The following is a 24,518-nucleotide window of genomic DNA, read 5'->3' on the forward strand; positions in this document are numbered from 1 at the left end:
GAGACCAAGGGCTGGAAGGTTCTCAGCATAATGTGTCCACCTTAGAAAGCACACTTCTGGCCCGTCTTGGAGGAGGCCACTCTGAGGCCTTCCCTAAAGACCTGCTGATCCCCAGGGGAATGTGTTACTCTGCACTTGCTAGAAAAAGCCAAGCCAAAGAAGGGAGTGGACCTGTGGACTCTCCACGGCCTCTTAATTCAATAGTCATTTCCCCAGACAGCCCAAAGCACCAGCACCACTGCCCTTGACATTCCGAAGTCCTCTCCAGATCCGCACCCTCAATAGCTCTCTCCACTGCACAAGGAAGACTGAAATGGCTGCCGTTCAGGGCCTGGCAAGCAGAGATGGCCTGTATCCTGTGTCGGTGGGAGGGAGGGAACAGGAGGAGGGATAATAACACCAATGAGGTGCCGGGTCCCTGGACCCGTGTCCCTCGTGCCTTTGAGGGACAGACTGTCCAGTCCTCTTAGCCTCTTCCTTCCTAACCCTCCTTAGCTGCTGATGTAAGAGGAACAGCATCAGCTACCTCCATTCCCCTCCTCGCCACTCCCCTGCTCACCCCCTTTATGGTGCCACCCTCTCACTGCTGCGCTCTGCAAATATCCCCCTTCCCATGACATATGCTCCCATTAGATCCCTTGGCTCAAAGGGCCCGCTAACAAATCTAGGCCAAACACAGCCGAGTTGATAAGATTTTTCACAAGAGTCCCTAAAAATACATTTCTCCTTAAATCAGCCCTGCCAGTCACTGAACAGTCACAGAACTTGAAGGACAGAAGTGGCTTTAGAAACTGCCAAGCCCCCTTCCTCTTAAATCCCCAGAAACTGGATTCCTGGGGAGCAGAAATAACAGCAAGAACAACAGCGGGCTGAGGACTGTTTCAGGTCCTGTCGTGAAGATGGAGCAAAGTGCGCTTAAGGCCGGGCGCAGACCGTGAGCTCTGGAGTCTGTCCAGCCGTGTGTTCGCCCATTCATCTGCTCAGTCCCCGTTCAGCAAGGATGTGTCCGGTGTTCCCTGTGTCCCAGAGTTAGAAGTGTTGCTAGATGTTAGGGGATGTACACACTGTCCCTTTCCCACAGCCGCCCCACTCCAGCTGTAAGATAACTGTGAGCACTGAACACCGACAGGGTGAGCCGGGGAGGGGAGGGGGGCTGATGCAATATTACATCAGAAGAGTCTTCCCTGTAGGGTGACTCCAAGGCATGGCTGTCTGCGAGAGTGTTCCCAGCAGATGGACCCGTGGGCCAGAGCTCAGAGGCAGGATGTGTCTGGATACCCGAGGACCCAGACGAAAGCCAGAATGGCTGGAGGGAAGAAAGCAGGGAGAGAGATTACCAGAGAAGCTGTAGGACCAATCACAAAGGTCATTGTAGGCGGGTGTTCAGAGAAACCGTGGGACCAACCATGATGGTCCTTGCAGACCACTGTAAGGCTCTTGACTGTGGCGTCCAGGGACACAGACAGAGAGGTGAGCCGATCCGCCTTCATTTCTGACTAGATTCCTTTGTGCTGGTGTTTGAGTAGCGTGGGGAGATGGCTTGGGAGGTTATAACACCAAGAAGCCCAGGAGAGAAGTAAAGGTGGTTTGGGTGATGGAGAGCGGCCAGATACTGAGTCTCCTAGGAAGATAGCATCCATGGTGCCCGTCTGTGTATCATACGCAGGGTACCTGGGAGAGGAAGAGAAGGACGAGAGAGAGAGAGAGAGAGAGAGAGAGAGAGAGAGAGAGAGAGAGAGAGAGAGAGGTGCAGAGAGAATAGATGTCTGGGAGACCTCACTGTCGAAAGCCATAGAAATTGACAGGGAGTTTAACTCCATGAAACTGGACAGAGATGTGCTTCCGCGGAGGCCTGGTGGGTTCTCTTGTGTTCCAGCCCTTCTGACTTCCACATGCTTCTTTCTCTTCCAGTTAGCACAGGCCACCAGGCATGAACTCTGTGATAGATCTCATCCTTATTACCTTCCACCTGAAAAAGTCTTATCGCAAATGATGCTGGGTAAATATTTGTTTTAAACGCTCTACCTGGCCTTATCTCACCGTTAAATATGCTTACCCCAGGGTGAGAGCTGTTACCCCGTAACCTCTGAGTCTCTGCACACTGCACTTCCTCCAACACGGTCCAGCTCTTGCCTTTCTCTTGGTGACACTTGTCCGTATCTCTTACTGCACCTTTTGCGCAGTGCGTAGAAGGGAAACCAGCCGACCCTTCTGTTTTCTGAACATGTGTGATAGTGGTGTGTCGAACCGTATCAGCCACACCCAGTTCTGGCTTCACTCACAGCTGCGGTTCAGCATGTCCACAGCCACGCGTGTGCACGCATAGAGATGTTTACGGGTTCCCATGATGGCACGTACAGTATCTACTCTGGGGAGAACAGCCTTGCTGCTTGCCTCAGCTGCTGCATCCTGCACACTTTTATTACTCTACACTGTATGTAGTAAAGCCCTTAGCCTTAGAAACATGTGCCTTCCTTCTTAGGCTGTGGTTCTAAGCCAGCCAGGAATGGGTAAAGAAGGTGGCAAGACCACAGCCCTCCATCCAGGAGCAGGTCCTGCCTTTCCGAGGAAGCTCCATTGTCTGACACAGCTGCTGTCTCTGCCTCTGCTTTCCTCTCACGTTACATGTTACATTACCGCCGGAAGTCCGTATTCTCACATTGGGCAGCATCTGAGGACCCAGTCGCCCTCTGCCCCCACCCCGCCTGTGTGGCAGGTGGACAGTTTACCAGGCTGAAATGGCAGAGCTGTGAGACAGCTTGCTGCCTAGAGTTGATTTTCCAGCTGTGTGGCTCCAAGCCACTCTTTCCACCCATGAGGGAGGGTTGAGCAGCTTATCTTTTCATCTCAGGAGCCAGTGACTTCTCGGCTCCTCCCTCTTCAGGTCCTCTGTTGCTCACCAGCTCCCACCTCCACCCACCATCTTCCCAAGCTCCTTCCTGTTTCCTTTCTTCCAATGCCGAGAGAGCCTGGGAAGGTGAGTTGGGGAGGCCGCCCTCCTCTGTGTGTTCATCCTTCTGTTTCTCTGGACTGCCCAAATCCCATCCGACATTAGTGCAGAAAGCATGGGTCATTCCCTCTGCTGTGTCCCTGTGCCCCTATGCCACCAAGTACCCCAGGGTTGTGTCTGTGCCTCTACCACCAGGAGAATCAGGAACACCTCACTGTTAACAGCTGTCCACACACATCCCCTGATGTCCTTGCAGCGTAGACATCCAGCCTGTTCTTAGCGTTCTGCCTCCTTCTCCCTTCATGCTGGATGATTCAGAGGAGTTTTCTGTCTGTCGTTTTTTTCCTTTTCTGTCATTTACCTGGTGCTTCTTACCTCCGTCACCTCTAAGAAGCCAAGCGGACTGTGCTGGTTCTTTAGTCTCCTGGAGATGTACACAAGTCTGCCTTGCCCTGGCTGTGGCTTGGTGAGTGTGCTCTTGCTCTCACTCAGTGAGTGTGCATGTCTTAGCCATCCCAGGGCCTGAGGAACTTGGATTCCACCTCATGTTTACGTCTATGACCATGACTTCCATATCCCATTTCTGAATGGCCACAGCTTCCTGATTGACACTTTCTCCTGGGGCATAGCGTCAGGTCCTTCTCCCCACGCAGAGCACACACTTTGAAGTTCTCTTTGCCTCATCTCTTTTTTTTCTCTTATATCCCGAAAGGTTGCTGCTTGCTAATGAATTTCTAACAGCTTTTCTTTGTGGCCTTTCTTTGCCGTCCGTAATTACCATGGAGTTTTACCTGGGGTTTTTCTTTCCTCTCCAACCGTTGCTCTAGTGTTTGACCCAATCCCTACCTCTTGCAAACTCTTCCGGGGAAATGTTTGGAGATTTGCTTCACTATGGAGTTCCCCCAACCTAAGTCTTGCCTTCTTTTTTTCTGGCACTGTTTGAGGTCCTCTATGCTCACTCCTTCTGTGCACCATGCCAGTTGAAGGATACTTGGGCATCGCAAGACCCCACGACACTGTTTTGGATGAGGACCACCCCCACCCAAAGTGCGCTGTGGAAACTCAGGGCATATCTCTGGAACTCAGTGGACACGAGCAAACAGATCTTGATGTCTTGTGATGGACATGACTCTGTGAAGACCTGCCAAGGACTTTCCTGGCTTCTAAGTGTTCTGCCAGTCACATACTGTAAGGAGTCTCTTCCTGGTGAGAGAGCTGAGCTCTCGGCTCTGCTTCGTCTGTTTACACCAAGATTAAATTCTGGGCCGTCTTGGTGTAATTGAATTGTCATAGACTACAGCAGCCTGCCACCAGATAAACTGCCCTAACTACTTGGGAGCTTTATTTGGACAAGTGCTGTGTGGAGTGTGTGTGTGTGTGCACGCGCATGCATGCACACACATACCATGTACTCTCCGAATTTCTCCTTCTCCTGCTATGAGCAACCCTGAGGTTCCAGAATCAGAACTGCCCAAGGTCCCATCTAACATTAGGGCAGCTTTGGAAAGCCAGGGCACGGGTCATGCTGGAGCCCATCACACACACACCATCTCTGTGCAGCTCTCTACCATCCTCTAGTACTTATGTGCCCTTGATGGCGCAATTGCCAACAGTTGACTGTTTTAATGTATGTCCATTGGCCGTGTAAGGGATCCCTTCTATTTGCTCATATTAAAAGTAGGTCAAGGGGGAGTCCTAGGATCCGTAAATGTGTTAATTCCCTTTTTCTCACTGTACCTACAATACCAGACACCAACAGCTTAAGGAAGAAGGCGATTATTTTGGCAAATGGTTTCAGAAGCATTTCAATGCATCTTGCTGGTGAAGGCATGGTAAATCTCATTTAAGGATGTCAATAGCATGTGGTGGTCTGTTCACGTCACAGCAGCCAATCAAGAGGTCCCACAGTTTCTCAAAAGAGCACCATCAGATACGGAGCAAAGTTCAGAATGGGGATGTATAAGGGATACGGCAGACTCCAACCATGACAGTAGGCAGATGAAGTGGCCCTTAGACTGGTGTCAAGAATGAGGGAGGGAAGGAGGGAGAGAGGGAGGGAGGGAGGGAGGGAGGGAGGGAGGGAGGGAGGGAGGGAGGGAGGGAGAGAAAGAAGATCAAAAGTCAGCTGACAGTTCATGCCAGGGAAGGAGGGGGCATTCAAAAAGAGGAATTTGGGGTTCCACCATGACCCTGTCTGGATTCTGCCGTGGGTTCCTGGCCACCCAGGAGACAAATTCCATGTCACATTCAAATGTTTTCTAATACAGTTGCCTTTCCTCCAACGCCAGCGTCTCCTAACGGAATTACACTTGGACAGAAAACACAATGGAAAATCAACCACAGTTTGAATACAGCTATGTGCTGAATGTATTCTATCTGGCTGTGGGTTTAGGAGTATATTTAGAATTCTTCTCTTTTCTAATTAAAGATGGGATTTCTGTCTGTGTGCATTCCTGGAATTGGCCATGAAAGTGGATCAACTTTCAAGGCTGGTAGTGATACAGAGCCTCTCTACCTATCACCGTGTGTCTGTGTAAGCAGCATCTATTTACGGACACAATTACACCCAATAACACGGTTTTTCAAATCTCCCAGTACTTTCTGGTGGCATTTCTAACAAGTTAAAGCACATCCTTACCTCAGTTTATAAAGTTGCCTTGTTCTTAAAGACATCACTGATACTAAGACAGCTTAGAAATTTAAAACTGACACTTAATGCAATTATCTCTGAAGAATCTAGATGAAGTAGACCAGCTACCAAAAAGAGATTCCTTGTATTATACTACTAATTCTGCTGTATTACCATAGACATTTTTGGATTATGTGTTATCATCCCCTTGATCAGCAAGCTCACAGGGATTGGTCTGTCACACAGATACCTGGGAGGGAAGACTAGAAGCCGGACTCACAAGTCTGTTTTCACCCCTTAACTTTCAGAGCACCATTTTATAGAGAATTTTTAATAAAACAATTTGAAGGAGTTTGGAAGAACAAATCTTTTTGGTGATAACCATGATGACTGTCCTTATTTCTGTGAGAGACAGTTAGGTTCTTTATTTCTTTCCTTAGTCCGTCTCTGTCACTAGAGCCTGCCTCTTGGTCCGCTGAGCTGTCTGAGGGAAGTCTGGTTTGACATCTCTTCCTCAAGGCAGTGATGACTGGACGCTATCGCACCCCACTCCTCAACCCTGGTGCTTCAGCTGGTGGCCCCTTCAGACTGGTCCCCAGTCACTGTATCTGCACAGGAGAGGCTGGGGATGTGGCTGATTCATTCATTGATGGTGGAGAGTGCTCACCCTGAGCTGTTTTAAACAGTCAGAGGGGGAGGGAACAGGGATGCTCAGATAACAAGTTATGCCCAGGAAGGAAAAATTATTTTATTTATGTATTTAACTCATGTGCCATGGCGTAGCCTGTAATTCCTGTCCTAGCAGACTGAGGCAGGAGAATTGCCGGAGTTCAAGGCCAGTTTGGGCTATATAGTGTATACCAGGCTAGCCCAGGCCAAAGAGTAAGTGTGTCTTAAAGACCACTCCTGCTTACCGCCTCCACCATGACCCATGAAAAGCCAGAGTGATATCATGGACCTGTAACCCCCCAACCACCTGGAGGAGCTTGAGGCAGGAAGGTCAGTATGAGCTCCAAGCTCAAAAACAAAGTACATATTTTAAGAATTTAAGTGTTAAGAATGGGAAACCCAAAGATTGTAAAAATGAGAACTAGGAAGTCAAAGAGACAAGAGCGCCTCACTGTAATTAGATGTATGCAAAATAAAATTAAAGGCATCCTGGTCCGTGAGTGACTCCTCAGCTAATGAGTCCTCCGCTGTCTGACTCAGAACCGGTTTGTTTTGCAGGATCCTTTAATCACTGCAGCAGGAGGCCTCGCCTGGCAGCCAGCTCAGGCAGCCCAGGTGACCAGGAGAGAGGGAAGGCTGTGCCTTAGCACACAGCAGTTTCCCTTCGGGCAGTCTTAAATTTTGATCAGTCGCAGCCTCAAGATTGGACATGATTGATGTTTTTCCCTTCAGAAATGTGCAAATTACCCACAAAGTGATGGCTGTGCAGGGACACCTGGGGGGTCCTCAGCCTGGGCTTGTCGGAGAGGGTGTGGAGCCCTGGGGAAGCCAGCCACCTCCTCCTCTCCCACAGCGAAGGGCCTGGCATTCCGAACTTACCAGCTGCATAATTCAGTGATTGTCAGAGAACCTCAGCAGCAAATTCTTTTATAAGGTCCAGAGTCACGGCTCTCTGAGACGCTAACACATAGAATAGCTTGAAATAAACTCTGAAAAATGGAAGCGCCGTGTGAGGAAAGGACCCTAAAAATAGTTGACATTGGTGTGTGGAGTTGAATGGAAAGGCCTTCCGGATTTCAAGAAGTACTATAGAAAGCTGTTTGTCTTTGAACTTTGAACTAGTCTTTCCGTTAAAGATAGCAAGCCTGGGTATCGGGCTTAGAAGTGCACACGCGCCTCACAAAATAGTCCTTTCTCTCTGACTACTGCGCAGCCAAGGTTTCACCAGATGAAAGCCCCTGAGCTGAGCATGTCGATCTGAACCTTTCTTCTCCCAGAACACTCCCCTGGAACTGGTCTCCTGGGTGTCTCTGCTCATCTAACTTTGTTTTGTTTTGATTGGCCAGACACATAGCCACCAGGGAATCCTCCTCCTCCTGAGCTGCTTCTGTGGGAATCTGTGAACACACAGACACCCTCTTGGCGACCTGAAGCAGCCATCTTTGTTCCTTCAGCCTCCCGAATAAGGCAGCAAGGGATACTGGTCAGGGTGGCTCTTGGGCTTGCACACTGGCCACACCAGTGGCCTCGTCAAGCAGATTGCCGGCCTGCCCTGAACTTCCAGCGTAGGATCTCTGGAGGACCCAGGAATCTGCGTCAAGGGGTACAGTGCTGCTGGCTCAGGCACTCCCTGCACTTGGGAAGTCACTGAGCTGAGGACAGCAGGGGTTGAGGCTGGGTTATTCATCACTGGGGCAACTACCCACCCCAGTGTGCTTGACAGCAGCAGAATAAATCAGGCACCTGCTGGAATATCCCTATAGGTCAGAGTCAGGTGACCCTGTCCGAACCTTATTCCTGTGCCCTTGAATTTGGTCCGTATTAAAATGCAAATGTTCATTGGAGGAGGATAAGGAGTTCATTCAACAAACATTCATAGAGTGCGTTTTCTACAGACCAGGTGCCTAGCTGAGTTCAACGGATTCCAAAATAAGAGCCCAAATGTAGTATAGACACAAAGCAAATTCCATAAGAGTTTTCACTATGGTGGGGGACAGTAGGGTGAGTCAGTGTTTATAGTGTTATCAGCATTTACCATTCATGTAAGGTAAGAAGTAGCAACATTTGCTTAACAATAAATGACGGGGCTTGAGGGCTGACATGGGCCCGGTGACCTGTTCAGTCATTTATCACCTACAAGATCGTGTCTTGCTCCCAAAAATCATTGCTGGGGAACCGGAGAAAGTGACTTCTCAGAGAAGTTGACTTCCCAGGGACCGAAGATCAGGAACACTGGTGACACAGTGGAGTCAAAGTAGCGATTTGCCGTGCAATGAACACCCAGTTTGCTAATGAGATGTCACCCCAATCGTGCCCTCCTTTTCCCACCGTCTCTGAGCTCAGTGTACGGTCCTCCAGAGCACACCTCGCTTTGCATGGTAAGCTCCCACTGGACATGTGCAATGTGTATTCAGATTTCGTAAGTTCACAAATTGAGAAAGGAGGTTCGTATACTCAACGTGGCCCATCATACTTGAGCATTTTCCAGTAGCTGAATCGAGGGTCAGTGTGGGAAGGTTGAAATATCTCCGTAGTCATGTAGCCTCAGGGGGTGGCTCCCATGTTGGACAGCACAGCCCAATGCGTATCTGTTCTTCCAGCAACATTCAGACTCGCAGATCCGGTATTGTATTAGGTCAGCGTGTGGACTTAGGCCAGCTTGGTCCCTTGGTCTCCTCCATCCTCTGGTGTCTTCGTGGCTCATCAGTTATGATGGCCTGTAACAAACCTAGCTCAGTCTGTTGTGTCTTCCAGGGTCCACAGCTTCGTGCTTGTGTCCGCGTGCGACCGTGTAAGGAGTGGTGCCTCTGGTGACCGCTGACATAACCTCTAGGCTAGGGAAAGAGAGCATGCTGGGTAGATGGATGCATGTGCACATTGATTAACAGACTTACGACAGCAGTGCGTTCCTGGTAGGTGCACACCCCCTTGCTTTAACATAAACTAACTTTGTTTCGTTGTCATCGAAAGTTTGCCAACCCTGTTCTTCAACAAGTTTATATTTAATATTTATGTACAGAATCTTTAAAAAATTATATGTGGAGTCTTAACTCCTCTCCTGCAAAAAAAAAAAAATAATAACCCCTAGGAACCAAAAGTAGGGCTGTATAAACCAGGGACTATAGAATGGGTCATTGGGAAAAGTTGGTCAAAAGATTTAAAAATTCAGTTTGATAGGTTAGAAACAAGGTACTGAGTTCTTGAAAATGGCTGGCAGTGGTTGTTGTGTTCTCACCCGGAGAGCAAGAAGTAATTCAAGTTACACATGTGGTAGATAACTTGTTTAATAATTTGTACTTGTTGCAAAACATTGGTTGTACTCCATAAATACGTTCTGTTCCATTAGTCAATGGAAATAAATATTTTTAGAGGCTAGTTTGTCATGATAATTTGGAAGCTCAAATTCTAATTGTTTTATCATAACTCTTAAGCGGGAATCCTTTCTCGAAACCAAGAGCATCACCGTATGTGGCTTCCATGAATAAAGATCGCTGGGTCTCTGTTCTTGCCGTCTGTGCAGAAGTGCCTGGGTTTGCCTGTTTCCGTCCTACCTATGAAGCCTGTGGGGAACTCTGCTGCCTTTGAGGACGGCGTGTACCCCATCTTTGGTGTTTTGTAGCCTGCCTAGGACTTGAGGGCTTTATGTAATGTTTCCTGAGCATGGACGAAATATGTCTAGAACACTGTCTGAGGTCCCTTTATCACGGAAGCCCCTCTGCTTGTGAGCAGAAACGTTTCCTTAGCTCTTGCTTCCCCCACCCTTTGTTCTCCACCAGGTTTGGCGGTGGCGTGGAGGTAATGAAGCTCCAGGTCCAGGCTAGCTGGGGAAACCTGATGCCGAGTAAATTTGGTTATTAAACTCATCTTCCTAAGCTCCCTCGCCTAAGCTACTTGATGTTGTGAACAGACACTGCCAAACAGACAAGTGGGAACCTGCTTGGCTCCCTCAAATATTTTATAATTGAAGAGAGCTACGTGTCACAGCTTTTTTCCTTGCCCGTTTCCTTCCGTGCGCACACGTATATCGCCCATGCAAGTCCTTTCACAGACAAATGAGAGAGTTGAGAGGTGGAAAACGCAGTTCCCACCCTCCTGGGAGAAGTCAGATAACCGTACAGGATGCCACTGTGGTCTCTGTCGTGAAGAGACGTAGCAGCTTTCTCCAGAATGGAAAAGCCCCAACCGCAAGAAAGTCTGCTTGGCTTGGTTTGCCCAGAGTTAAAACTCACTTTTTCTGGGAACATTTGTGAACAACTCAATTACTGCCCTCTGAACTTACATAGTGCGTGCTGTTTTGAAATACTGTTAGTGTCACTAAGTGTGGGGTGTATTCCGCTAAGTGCGCCATTGGGTGATCACACTGTACCCGCACCGTCAGAGGTATGCTTGCACGCTCAGATGATGAAGGTCCCTCACTGGAAGCGACCTTTTGATGCAGTCAAGAGTTGTGTTGAACACAAATGTTTGAGGCTGCCAGTTATGAAATGTGTATACCATGTGCAATGAACACTTTCTAGTTACCACAGAGAGTGTCTTCCGAAGTGACATAAGGTACAGTCGATACAAAACAGTAGCAGGCCCACTCCCAACCACTGGGTGTTTATGCTGTCCTTCTACATGACAAGCAGTCAAGTGGGCTTGTCTGCACCAGCGGCGTGCAAACACATGTAAACATATCACACTGGAACGTTATGCTGGAAAGTTAAAAGTGACCAAGACCTCATTTGGCCGTGGGAACTTTTAAGCACCATTCTAAGTTAATGGCAATGTTGCGTGAGTGGTATGCCATTGGTAGAACCCCCCTAAAGGGGTCAGCATGACTGGTCTGTTTCCCATCTTCATGATGTGCCCTTAGCTGTGACTTTGTAGAAGAACAAGACTGATCTGATGTATATGGCAGTTTATGTTACTTACAATTTCTGCAAATGGTCAGTTTGCAGACTATAGTCTTTTATTCATGTTTATCTTGGTAGTGTCTGATTATAATGTTATTAATTTCATAATTCTTTCGAAATTAAAGTAACTGAAAACTGATGACCTTAGACATCTGCACTTTAACTTATGATATTGTCGTAGGTATGCTTTTTAATCTTGACGTTCTAAATACAAAAGAACGTTTTTTATAAAATTTATGATATTTTTAAACTTTGTGTGTGAACAGTGTGTGTGGGTCAAAGAAGAACTCTTAGAAGTCTGTTCTTTCCTTGCACAATATGGGTCCTAGAGATGATGCTCAGCAGCGAATGCCTTTACCTGCTGAACTGCCTTACCAGCCTGGAGAGGGTTCTGTTAGGTTGTGTCTCGATTAAAACTTAGGTGAACTTAATTCAAGTTAACTTGCATTCATCCTGTTCTAAGCTCAATTGGTCAACAAGTACTTCTTGAGATCCTAATGGAGACCGTGAACCAAGTCACCTGGGAAACAGGTCCAAAGCATTGCCCTTACCTAACAACAGGCTGCAGGCAAGACAGGCACCAAGCAAGTAGAAGTGAGACGTATTCGGAGTTCAGAGAGCCCCATTTAGGAGTTCAGGAGGTCCCACTTACCCGTTTCAGCATCAAATCTCAATAAACTGAAAAGAACTCATGGAATAGGGAACCCATGCCTTATCCAAAATAATATCATCTCCATTTTGTAGGAGAGATACATCCATACAGTTGTTTATAGCGTTCCCAACAATAAAATCAATGACCTAAATGTGAAATTAATTGGGAAGCACAATTCTAATACACTGTTTGGTGATTAAGCACATTAGATGGAATTGTTTCAGAGGGCCTAATTATTGTGTCTGCCACACTCATCTGTTTGAGTCACTCCTGACTCTTGGACCGCTGCCTAGATCACCCTGCTGCACAGTGGTATTTGCTTCCAGGACGCCTTCCTCCTCGCCTCTGTCCCCTCCTCCTCCCCCTCCTCTTCCTTCTTCTTCCCCTTCCCTCATGGTACTCAGGAAAGCTCGGAGGTCTAGCCTATACTTTCACGAATTCTAGCTCCGAGCTTCGTAGACAGCTCAAGTGTTGGATGCCTCTGAGATCGGATGCAGGTCCATGTCTTAGGTTTCGCAGGTTTAGTGATTTAAAAGTGCTTTGCGGCATCACTTTTGCTGGCGGCAGCTCTCTGGACGCCCTTCTTGTGTTCACTTCCTGTGGGCTTTTTTTGTTTGCTGGATGGGTTGGTTGGTTTTTGTCAGACGCACTTTACCCTGACTCTGTGAGTGGATGAAGTCATCTGACATGTCTAATCCTGTCATTTCAGAGTTTAAAAAGGACAAAGGAAAGGAAAGCATCATCTCGCCCAAATACGAAGATCTGAGAGGCGTGTTTTCCAACATCCTCCAGAGCTGGGAGCATCAGAACTAATATTTTCCCAAAGAGCGCCATTGCATCGAAATCAGTTTATCAAGGAGAGGTGTATCAGCAAACAGTCAGGAGGCTAGAACCCTGGGAGCCAGAGATGACAGTGAGCACACTTGGCCTGTGGCTCGCAGTCTTCCAGTGGGGCCTGTTGATCGGTGAATGACCACCTGCTGATAAGTTGTCTCTTCCCTGTTTTCTGGATTGAACTTCATTAAGGAATTCATTACTTACCTTCAGACTTACATGTGGGAGTTTCCACAGTAGTTCCTTGGGGGTCATTGAGACTTGGATCGATTTCATCATTTAACAGAAAGGAACAGAATCCAAAGTCCTTCTCATCATGGCCTTGAACGTTGCCCCAGTGAGAGACACCAAATGGCTGACCCTGGAAGTCTGCAGACAGTACCAGAGAGGAACATGCTCACGCTCCGATGAAGAATGCAAATTCGCTCACCCCCCAAAAAGTTGCCAGGTTGAAAATGGAAGAGTAATCGCCTGCTTTGATTCCCTCAAGGTAAGGCAATCATTTTACGTGCTGAGTTGGGCTTGCAAAGGGGACACTTTGCATTGCGCGCTGTAGAGTTTGCCATTCACTTCGGTTCTGTTTTCTTTGTGATGGCTGCTGGGAGGTGTGTGTTGTGTTTTCGCTCAAACTTACTCATACCAGGAATACATAAATTTTTACCCATCTGTGTTGACATTAAAAATACATGGTTGTATATCTCTGGTTTGGGATGGCATTCAGGTACCCAAGGATTTCACACAAAAGCCAGGCTATTGACAACTGAAGTAAATGTTCCAGTCACATTTGTTCTTCTCTGGGTTACATAAAGGTGAAGAAGCCACACCTGTCACTTTCATGTGCCCGTCACTGTGACTCACATCTCAAACAGTCTCTCTTCTCGTGGCTTCCATTCTCAACCAGAGCCTTCCTAAAATGTTTCTGAAGAGGGTTTTCATTCTCTCTCTTAAAATGTTTTATGGCTAGCAGAAATTACCGAGTGCACACTCAATACTGTGTTCTCGGAGAACCTACTGTCGGTCAGGAATGCATCAAAGAACTCAGTGTGGTTCTGATGTCCTCTTGATGAGCTCATGTCTGGCGGGAAAGTAGGGCACAGCGGCAAATAATTGTGGTGCAGGAAGAAAGATGTGTGCCGCACAGGAATAAGACATCACGCTTCCACAGGGGACCTTTCCAGAAAGCTGGCTCCTGGCTGACAGGGAATGTTTCAGGAGGCTGGCCTAGCCCAGTTTTATAATGGGTTTGGTAGAATTTGGGTTTGAAGAAATGGAAGATTCCAATGACAAAGTCTACTTGGAAGATGTGGGATGATTTAGCTTAGCTCTCTTTGAGGCTTACTGCAGCTCTAAAATTATGCTGCTCCGAATTTCAGATAGGCTCAGGTAGTCTTAAGTGCACAATGACGTCATACTGGAGATGGTTAAGACATACCACCTTAATGTTTCTGCCTGTGGAGAACTCCAAACATATTTCTCATGCTCTCGGCATCCTATCTGAAAAGCCACAGAAGTGGCCCAACCCCATTCTCAAGTGTTTGAGGTGATTAAATCACATGTCGAAAATTATGTCTCAAACCAGGGAAGTAGCTCAGTTTGTAAGGCCCTTATCCAAACCGGAACTTGCACGTAGAATTCTGGTGGAAAAATAATGAAATAAAAGAAAGGGGCACCCGTGGTGGAGCTCCCAGCCAGGACTTTAGTTGCTCGGGATGTTATATACATTGTATCAAACTGTAAAGACCGTGAAGGCTGCCGACCGGCACAGGGGAAGCTGGGCCTCAGTCTGAACACCTGCTCGTCCTCCACCCCGTGCTCCCTGGCTTGTTTACGATTGCTGACTTAAGGCCCTCAGCAGCAGTGAGAGCATGTACTGGTGGCAATGGCAATGGCGGACACCACTGCTGGCATGCTGGCTTGCTCACTCTGCGGCGTTGTTTTTAAGATTAAGTCCCTACCACAGGTCACACAGCTTACATATGCGGGAAGTAGTACCTCAAAAAAAAAAAGATGAGGCTAATCCCCCCCAAGCCACGTGTCTCTTTCATTTAGCACAGGTTGATCTTCCCTTATTCAGACCTCCAAAGGCTGAGACTTTTAAACCACTGCTATAATTCCACCAGTAGGGGATTCTACATCTGACTTCATGGGATGAGTTATAGTCAAAATTAGGGGGGGAAGAAATAAGGTTTCAAATCTGGAAAAAAAAAGTCTGAAATACTTCTAACCTAAAGCATTTGTGGTGAAGAATATCCAAACTGTCTGTTAAACGGGATGCCACTGTCTGTGAAGCTGCCTGTAACAGCCTTCAGTGACAGTCCCTGGGCTCGGCCCCACATCTTAATAGAAACGTTACTTTATCCCCTTGACTTCAGCTTCCTGTTGTTTAGAGCTGATGCTGTTCTCACCTCACAAGGTTGCTGTGAGTTCCGCCCGACTCCCCACATCTGTGTCCCTACCCAGGGCTGAAGATGTCAAGAAGTAGCCCCGCCCTTCTCTCTCCCTTCCTCAAGTGTCCCACAACTGCTGCTGGTTTGGATGAGGGCCTTAAGGGAAGGCAGCAGCTCTTCGGTCCTACAAATCAGTCGCAACATCAAAAGATAATAATGATAAGATGTGCGATTTTGATGCCATCTGCTAAAAGATGTTTTATAAACACTATGGGAGTATTTGTAACTGGGAGAGGAATCTGCTGCTGTGTCAATAAAAGGACCACACATCTTTTTTTTCCCATGTTGTTATATTTGCACATATGGTTAAACTTTCCGTAAGTACACGCTAAAACAAATTTGTGGGTGTTGAAAAATAGTTTGCCGAGGTGTTTGGAAGGTATGCGGGACGTATAAAAATGCTTTAATATAAGCTGCTTAGGAAAAACACGTCACACTTCTGACAGCGCCGTTCGTCCGTGCGTTTCCTGCAGGTGGTGTGAAGAGGGTGCAGGCAGCTGGGGTTCTGTTCTGGAAGTTCCAGTCCAGGTGTGAACTGACATCACACCAGCGACTTCCAGGACACCTTCCGTTCTGGAAGACTGATGCACGAGTTAGGTGACCCCACAGAGGCCAAGCTGGACAAGACTGTGGCACAGGCAGAGAGTCCACCTGCTGCCAGGGCTTTGACCTTGACCAAACTGACCCCGTGTCTGTAGTCCCTGAGATGCTTTCCCTCATGGTTGCCATGTTTGGGGATTTCCTGCTCAGATTCTTTTCCTTGTAACTGTCAGGAATTCATCTGAACTACTTTGCAAACGGGAACATCTGGAAAGAAATACGTGAATTAACTCTAATGTTTATTGAGACTGAGGGTTTCAGTTTTCTTAACAGTTGAATCCAGCCTTTAAACGGGAAACCAACTGTTAAAACTCCTATTGCTAATTTTGGTTGAAAATATTCTCGGAGTACTTGAGAAAACTGTTTAGACAAGTTTTGGAACCTTAGCTATTATCTTAGTAAATAAAAATTAGTTAATGGGCCAGGGAGATGGCTGTCTCTACAGTGGTGAATTCACATCTCCAGCACCCATGTGAAAGCCAAGCCCATGTATGGCCCTGTGTTTCTGTAACCTCAGCCTTAGGGAGACAGAGACAGGCAGATAGATCCCTGGGGCTCACTTGACAGCCAGCCTAGCTAAAATGTCAAGTTACACTCACACGCTTGCATCCCTCAAGTGCATGCACACAAATGCACACATGCACACACATGTGCGCACGCGCATGCACGCATGCACACATACACCCCACAGACACATGCACAGAAGTGCTAGTCCCAGGGAAGAGGGTGCTGTGCTTCTGGCAGCCCCGTTGGAGGTTGCTCCCCCCCCGCCCCCCCGTTCAGGGCTTTTGAGTGACTCTCCACCTCCTGGAAGATAACTGGCTGGTCCAGCGAGATGTCAGCATCCTACACCAGCCACCTGGCTTCCTCTGACTGCTGTCTGCTACTCTGGACACCTAGGTCTCCACTCTCCTCTCAGCATACCCAGCAGGCTTGGCTTCTGGGCTGTTGGTTTCTCCCTTTGCTCTGCTTAGTCTTCTTGCTTCAGTTCTGTGAGCAGTTTGTCCTCCCATGCCCTTCAGCAGCGTCTCTAAAGCCTGGCAGTTATTAGTGAGGCTTCCTGACAGTTCCACCAGGTCTGGGATGCCATTCCCGTTCCCTAGACCTTCTGGGCTCCCTGACACCTTCTTGTTTGGGGGCATCTCACCCACCTACTTGCTCTATTCTTTGGGAACCAAAGCTGCATTAGGATGGGGCTTGTGTCTAATTGGTTTTAATAATAAAAGCCCAGAGTCAGATAATAGGGGGTGAAAGCTGAAAGATCAAAGAAGCAGAACAGCCAGCAAGTTCTTCCCTCTGTGAGTTCCTCAGACCGTATAGGGCATCTATCCTGTCCTAGTCGGTAGACTGAATGTCTTGAGCGCCTGTCTCCTCCCGCCTTACATTCCTCTCTGCGCCCAGCTATATCCCGTCCTGTCTCCACCTCCCTAAGTGTCGGGATTAAAAGCCAGTGACTCCCAAGAACTGGGATTAAAAGTGTGAGCCACCACCACCCTACTCTGTTTCTCTTTTAGACTGGATCAATTTAGTGTAGCCCAGGGTGGCCTTGAACTCACAGAGATCTGTCTGCCTCTGCCTCCTGGGATTAAAGTGCTGGGATTAAAGGCGTGTAGCACCATTGCCTGGCCTCTGTGGCTAACTAGTGACTTAGCTCTGCACTCTGATCCTCAGGCAAGCTCTATTTGTTAGATCACACACAGTATCACCACAGCGTCTGCTAAGATTGCTGTGGTGCCCCGGAGCCTAGAATGGTATCGTGTATAGTAGATGTCAAATGGTAGGAAGTGCTCATCACAAAAGCACGCCAACTTCTCGGAGGAGGTTGAGGTGTATGATTGTATGGGGTGGGTTCCACTTTGGGGGTGTACTCCGTCAGTGGAAAAGCTGTGCAATACTTAGCCTGTGGACGTGGACGGTGGCCCTAATGCAGGTAACACAGCAGCGTTTAAAACAGGAAGTTCTCTGCAGGGACTTCCTTCCAGACAGGCGTGACTGTGGAAGAACAAGGTCCCACTGAGAAACGGATGAACCATTTGCTCTTTCCAGCTGCGGGTCTTGTTGTCATGCCTGCCTTTTCCTACTTCCGACTCTTCCTAAATGCTCGGATGAGAGAAAGGGGTCTCGTTATTTAATGGGGTGCTGGTCAGAAGCGACCTGATGGTACAGTAAGCTACAATTCAAGCTTACAATTTTGGGGTAAGAATTTCAGAATGAAAACGAAGAGAAATTTCTTAAAATCATGTCAAAATATATAATTGGCTTTGACCTGAAGCTCGAGTGCTTGAGCTGCTGCTGCCTTGTTAAATTGAGGCTAATTATTTGCAGTAATTAACTTGGGTATTTTGTAAACCAGCTACCTAGTTTTGACCTAGATTACAAATGCAATCTCAGACATTTTTAACTTTTCAGTAGTGGTCATTCCAGTCGGATGGCACTGGCAATAGACCAGTCAGTCACTTTTGTACCTTCTAATGACCTTACGAGACAAATAGGTTAAATCAGTGTGATGTGCACCGGCATAGATTCAAAAATTTAAACATTTTGTTTGTGAACACCAAACTTCTAAATGGTGGAGAAAGGACCTGGCTTCAGGTAAGTGTGACCCCAAAAGTGGTATTGTCCACTCTTCCCTCTCAACTCTGCTTGTGGAATACACCGTTGGAATACATTTAGAATTCCTACTATCTTAACAGTATTCATATTTAGTAAGTTTAGTACTTTGAAGTGAAAATTTTTTATTTGGAAGCCCCCAGGAATAAACAACTTTATATAATAGAAATTTTTAAATTCCACGAGAGAATTATTAGAAAAAAGCAAGCTACATGCAATATTTTTTTTTTAAGACAGAGTCTGACTGTGTAGCCTAGAACTTACTCTATAGGCCAGGCTGGCTTAGAACTCATAGAGATTCTCCTGCCTCTGCCTCCTGGATGCTGTAATTAAAGACTTGGTAGCCCAAGGTAGGAATATTGTTGCAAAGTTAAAGCCATCTTGGGAGACATAATGAGTTCGAAGCTAGCCTGTGTTACATACTCTGTCTCAGAGACAGACAAACAAACACTGTCATCTAATTCAAGTCTAATTGTCTCCGCCTGCCTTAGCCATAGGGGCATTCAAATAGCCATGGGGTGGAAAGTTTGAAATGCTCTGAACTGAACCCATGCAGACTTTATACCTTGTCATTCCCTAATCAACACGATGTCACAGGTGTGTGCATTTGCATTCCACGAGATATTTGGGGCATGCCAGGGATGAGTATACAGAAGTATAGAATGTCAGTATTAAAAAGTGACGTGGCTGCTTGGTGTACACATACTATATACATGCCATTTCATAGAAGGACTTGGGAATCTAGGCATTTTAATATCCAGTGGAGATACTGATATCCATTCACCATGCACACCAAGGGTTCGCTCATTCACTTATTCATTCACTTATTCATTCATGGTCATTCACTGTCAACTGAAATGAGACCAGAAAGATTGTTTCCGTTCTCAGTGCTACGGGGCCTGGACAGTTGATAGAACGTGCAGACGGTGGCTGCAGAACACACGGTCTCTCTGAGGATGACAGCTGCCACCTGGGAAGGGACAGCTGCTGTTGCTGCTGTGCTGGGATCCAGGTGCCTTGAAGAACCAGCGGTCTGGTTACACGTGGCAATCCGTGAGCTAATCCCAGGCGCTGGAGTCCTAACAGGCCAGGTGGAGAATGTGTTCTGCCTCGCTCAGCAGACTGCCTTGCTTATCCTCTGAAGTCAGCTAACCTTGGCTGTGAGTTGGGCACCGCCAAACACGGAGTCTCACACTGTGTTCCCTGCCTTCCATCCACACGATCTGAACCGTGCTGTATGTCTGGCCCAGCAGACTGGTCACTCTTCCCTGAGTATTCTCCAGTCACAAGAGCTGGTCTGCAAGACCTTTTCATCAGCATTTCTGTTTGCCTGGGATCGTTCTTCATCTTAGTGTGGCATTAACTTAAATATCACAGCCCACGCACAAAGCCCCCTCAGAACTTACCCTTACCTGGTGTTTTCTGTTTGTCTGGTTTTTCTCCACTAGGAGGTAAAACCATGAGGTAGGGATCTCATTCTTCTATCCCATACCTGGCAATTATTGCATGCAGAAGTACATAAAGAAATATATCCTGAAACCTTAAACTTATAACTGTTAAGATAAAATTCAGATCACCTTTCCGGCTATCTGTTTCCCAGCTTTCCCTGTAGTTTACGGTAAATACCAGCCCCAGGGGCTCTGCACAGTAGGACTCTTCGGTTGACATCCTAAGACACTTTGGGTCGTGTTCAGCGGTTGTAGCTGTCCCGTTAGGCAGACACAGGGAGACTTGTTTTGTCACAAATGTCAGTTAAAAGCCACTAATACGCGTGGATTGAACTGAGTTTGTGACTCAGTGGTAGAATGCCTGCACAGCACACGGGATGCCCGAGGTTTGATTCTCAGTAATGCACACACTGGGGTGGGGGGCAGGGAGGGACCTTTTGGGCCACCATGGTGGCCTCTACAGTTCCTCTAATGAGTTACAGACTGAGGCTGGTGTCTGACAAGGGCTCTTCACCAGTCAGTTCTGAAACCAGAACATTGACCTCTATTTTTCCTATGAAGTTAGAGTCAGTTCAGAAGTTATGTTTTTAAAGTCTGAGGTTTTCTTTTTGTTTTCTTAATTACCATAATTCTCTTTTCTTCTATAAAGTCATTATCTTTAGATGACTTTATTTTTGTTTTTATTTTCTTTAGTGCCCTGCCTGGGCAAAAGAAAAAGCAGACAGTTTTTTTGTCCGTGCCCAGCTCCTATTAAAGAGCCCTGCCCCATAGCTGCAAAGGCCGGGATCTGCAGTTCCGTGCAGCCTGCACTGAATGTCCCCACCATAAGCCTTCTCTTTCGTTACATCCATGCTGCAAGGGTTCTCTTAATTTTTCAAAATCCTCGCTACTTGAGAGGACTTTAGAAGTTCCTTGGGCATTTTTTTTGTTAGCCAATAAGGCCAGTGTGACCCATCAAACAAGCAAACTTTCATTTTAAAATGGGAGACACCCCTGGGCCCTCCCTTCCCTGCGGAGACCCTGGAACATGGAATGTGTTTGTCAGACAATGCCAACTCCACACCACATCAGGGGAGCACAACCCTGGAGCTGTGGAGGGCAGGCTGGCTCAGCGGGGGCTACGCCAGCAATGAACTTCCGCTAGCTCACAATTTTCACATGAACTGACGCTACCAAGGGTAAGTCGCAGATTCTTCCACTTGATTGGATTCAGTTCCTTCCGGCTCAAAGATTACGGTGCAGTGTGCGTTACTGGTTCTCAGCAGTGTCATGGCCAGGAGCAGCAGGCACCGATACTCTGAGGACTGATCCTCCCCTTGAGCGTTGACCTTTAGGATTAGCAAGTGGGGAGTGAGTAGGTGTTGGCCTGTTTCTTTGCCATTCTGCCCGACTGGCTAGCATTGAAGCAATGTGGCGGACAAGACCATTTTCTGACAACTTGAGACTCTCCAACCCACACTGAACCTTGAGCCTTCCAACCCATGATCTCCAGAGGACGGTGGAACAGAAAATTCTTCCAAGTTAAATCATGAGTGTCAACTTCTGACTTTTCAAAACTTCACTGAAGTTATGATCTTTTTCCCAGAACATGTCTTTTAGAAACAAGAATGGTGCGTGTGACTTTTGACTAGAAGAGTGTTATTGGCAACTTAAGTCACACGGATAATCCAGAGCTGGGGAAAAGGCCTGGGGGCATGGCTTTCTGTTCAAGAACGAGAACCTGTGTTCAATTCCCAGCACCCATGGAAAGACAGCTGCAATGTTAAGGCATGTATGATCCTAACACGGGGACAGTGGAGACAGGGCCATTCATTCATTCATTCATTCATTCATTCATTTATGGGCAGGAGTTTACTAGACTGACTGGCGACTCAGTCCTATCTCAAAATAAATTAATGAATAAGCTCAAACAATGACTGAGACGTGACACTTGGTGCTGATCTCAGACTTTGTCATCCACCACATGTGTGCACGGCACCTGCATCCCCACTCCACCCGAAAGATACATTTACCATCCTTTTAAAAACTAGGAAGCTCACTTGGTGAATACCGTGTCTGTACGTTGTTATTAAATATCCGTCCAGTTCAGGCTCTAATCTCATGTGAAGGAGTACCTCAAGTGCTCCTAGCCCTTAGGAGAAATCAGTAATGACACTAGGAAGGGCCTTTCCACACGTGCCGTGAAACTCGGCTCTGACCCAGATGCTTGGGATCTAAAATTAGCCGTCTGCAGGCTTTGTGGAAGGCTCCTGATTCACAGAGCCCTGCTTCCATTCCCATTGGACGCCCAGCTCGTCACCAAAGCCAACATCTGGAAAGCACCGGGTAGCAGCATTCCTAATGAGGAGTTCCAGTCAAGCCAGTGTGTTCTAAGCAGAATGTGAGGCCAGGAACAAACTTCACTTCCTGGAGAATGTGAGACCCCTGCATTCCTTTAAGTGGTCTACAAACAAACATTCCGCTCCCGCTATATGCCAAGCCGGGGACCTTGTTCTCCTGGAGTTCACAGTTTTTCGGAGAAACAACGACAGCAGCGGCACAAGATCAGACTGGGTTGAAATGGACACCAGGCCCCGAGAGCTGCTGAGCAGACGCGACAGCCGAGCCTCCTGTGACCTTGACTTTGTTTGATTCGCAAACGAGCAAACCTTAGCACCAGCTACCCCTTCTAAGGGCCTCATGGAAAGCAAAAGGGAGCCCAAATGCCACCAATCCAAAGCGCGCAGCCACTGAATTGCTCTTTGTTCAAATAAACTCTTTAAGCTTTTATTGTCCCTCGGTTTACTTTTTAACAAAGAAAATAACCATAACTTATCAAAGGCACCATTCATTCCTGAAATACTGTGTCCACAGTGTGAATGCCCTTGAGCCAGGCGTTGGAAATTAGTTTGCTGGCCTCATGGGTTGTCATTCTACTTGGGGCAACATGCAAGTAAATGGGATATAGGTTTCCTCCCCTTACAAAAATATACTTGTGTTTCCTACTTGCTGCCGCCATGGAAAAGAAGCAGGGCATTCCAGTTGAAGCAGTGCCGGGATGTTAGGGACAACTTTATGCAGGAAAAGATGGCTAGGGTGCTGCCTGCAGGGTGTTGCTTTGGCAGCTGTGACCCTGAGGAGGAGGAGAATGCCCGGTGGAGAGGGGATTTCCAGGTACAGAAAAAAGGAAGTGTCCAGAATGGTATGGAAGTATTTACTAATGCCTGGGAACAAGATGCCTAGACATGGAGTAGGCGCCAAACCAGGTAGGACTTTACATTTTTCTGTTTGGCACTGGGATTTGAATGCAGGGGTAGCGGGCGCTGGTTTGCTTTGTGGAAGGCTGCTCCACCTGGGGAAGTTGCAGAAGACATTGCAGACAAAAAGTTGATATGGGGATCTTTGGATCTTTAAGTACGTGGCAGTGCCCCTGACTGGGTGACGGTGGCAGATGCAAGACAGATGTGTGTAGACTCACACTGGTTTGGGGTGCACACAAGGGCTCATTTGATCACACTGGTTTGGGGTGCACACAAGGGCTCATTTGATCACACTGGTTTGGGGTGCACACAAGGGCTCATTTGATCACACTGGTTTGGGGTGCACACAAGGGCTCATTTGATCACACTGGTTTGGGGTGCACACAAGGGCTCATTTGATGCTCTCTGCTGTGTCTCTGCAAAATTTTATGTCCCTCCTGCTGCTCACTTTGTCCTCGGTGGTCTCTAAAGAAGTGGTCTCCATGTTCGCCCAGACGCTGAGTGTCAGCGGCAGAGCTCTGGAGAATGTGATTTATATCTCAGCAAACTTAAATCTTACTGCGTGTCCATCACAATCTTCCTTTGGATCGTAGGCTCAAAGTGCCTGTTGTATGTGAAGCCTTCTGTTGTTTTCCGTTCCTCCTTGGTTGGAGTGTGAGATCGTTTGGAATTGATTAACTCTTTCCTGAGCACCTTCTGCACATCTTAAAAGTTTTGTTTATTCTGTTTCTGTGTGTGTGTGTGTGTGTGTGTGTGTGTGTGTGTGTGTGTGTGTGTGTCTGCAGAGGCCACGAGAGAGCGCTAGACTAGAGTCACGGCTGGTTGCGAGCTGCCCCATGTGAGTGCTGGGAACCCAGTGTAGGTTGCCTGTGAGAACCGTGAAAGCTCCTAATCACTGATCCATCCTACAGCTGCTTCCTTAAATGCTTTAAGCACAAAGTTCTACTTGTTGGGTTTTTTTTTCCTTCCTCCCTTCCTCCCTTCCTCCCTTCCTGTTTTCTAGACAAGGTTTCTCTATGTAGCCCTGGCTGTACTGGAACTTGCTTGTAGACCAGGCTGTGCATGACCTTGGGGATCCGCTTACCTCTGCCTCCTGAGTCCTGAAATTAACAGTGTGTGTCACCATGCTGGCGTCTACTTGATTTTTTATTTCTCAGAATAAATTCTTATTTCCAACTTCAGTCGTAAATAAAAACCTAGATTATGCTTATTGGATCTCAAACCATTTTTTTGGTGGGGGGCGGGGTTTCGAGACAGGGTTTCTCTGTAGCTTTGGAGCCTGTTCTGGAACTAACTCTTGTAGACCAGATTGACCTCAAATTCACAGAGCTCTGCCTGCCTTTGCCTCTCAGGTGCTGGGGTTAAAGGTGTGCACCACCACCGCCCAGCTTCAAACCCATCTTTAAAAGATGATAGCCAGGGTCTAAATTCCTCCCTCAGTCACTTGGTGTTCTCCCAGATTTTCAGGTGTCTGTGCTTCCAGTTCAGATAACTTTTTGATAAATAATTGAATTTCCTTATTTTTTCTAGAACTTTTCATTAAAT

At 47.3% G+C, this 24,518-nt stretch overlaps 1 protein-coding gene across 10 annotated transcripts in view; it reads left to right on the plus strand.

Annotated features, from left to right (window-relative positions):
* The window catches only part of Mbnl2 (muscleblind like splicing regulator 2), a 155,766-nt gene that overhangs the window by 35,972 nt on the left and 95,276 nt on the right, over positions 1-24,518 (plus strand). For 8 of the 10 annotated variants that reach the window (XM_048421761.3, XM_048421759.3, XM_048421764.3 and 5 more), the window contains exon 2: positions 12,505-13,119. In XM_048421761.3, the coding sequence (XP_048277718.2) occupies positions 12,946-13,119 (174 nt within the window). In that variant the 5' untranslated portion in view covers positions 12,505-12,945. Of the gene's footprint in view, positions 1-9,002; positions 9,161-12,504; positions 13,120-22,710; positions 22,980-24,518 lie in introns of those variants that run through there. The other 2 variants (XM_048421760.3, XM_085698184.2) reach the window with 2 other exon arrangements.

Source organism: Myodes glareolus, chromosome 12, assembly GCF_982192425.1.
Source record: "Myodes glareolus chromosome 12, mMyoGla1.1, whole genome shotgun sequence".
Lineage (NCBI taxonomy): Eukaryota > Metazoa > Chordata > Mammalia > Rodentia > Cricetidae > Myodes > Myodes glareolus.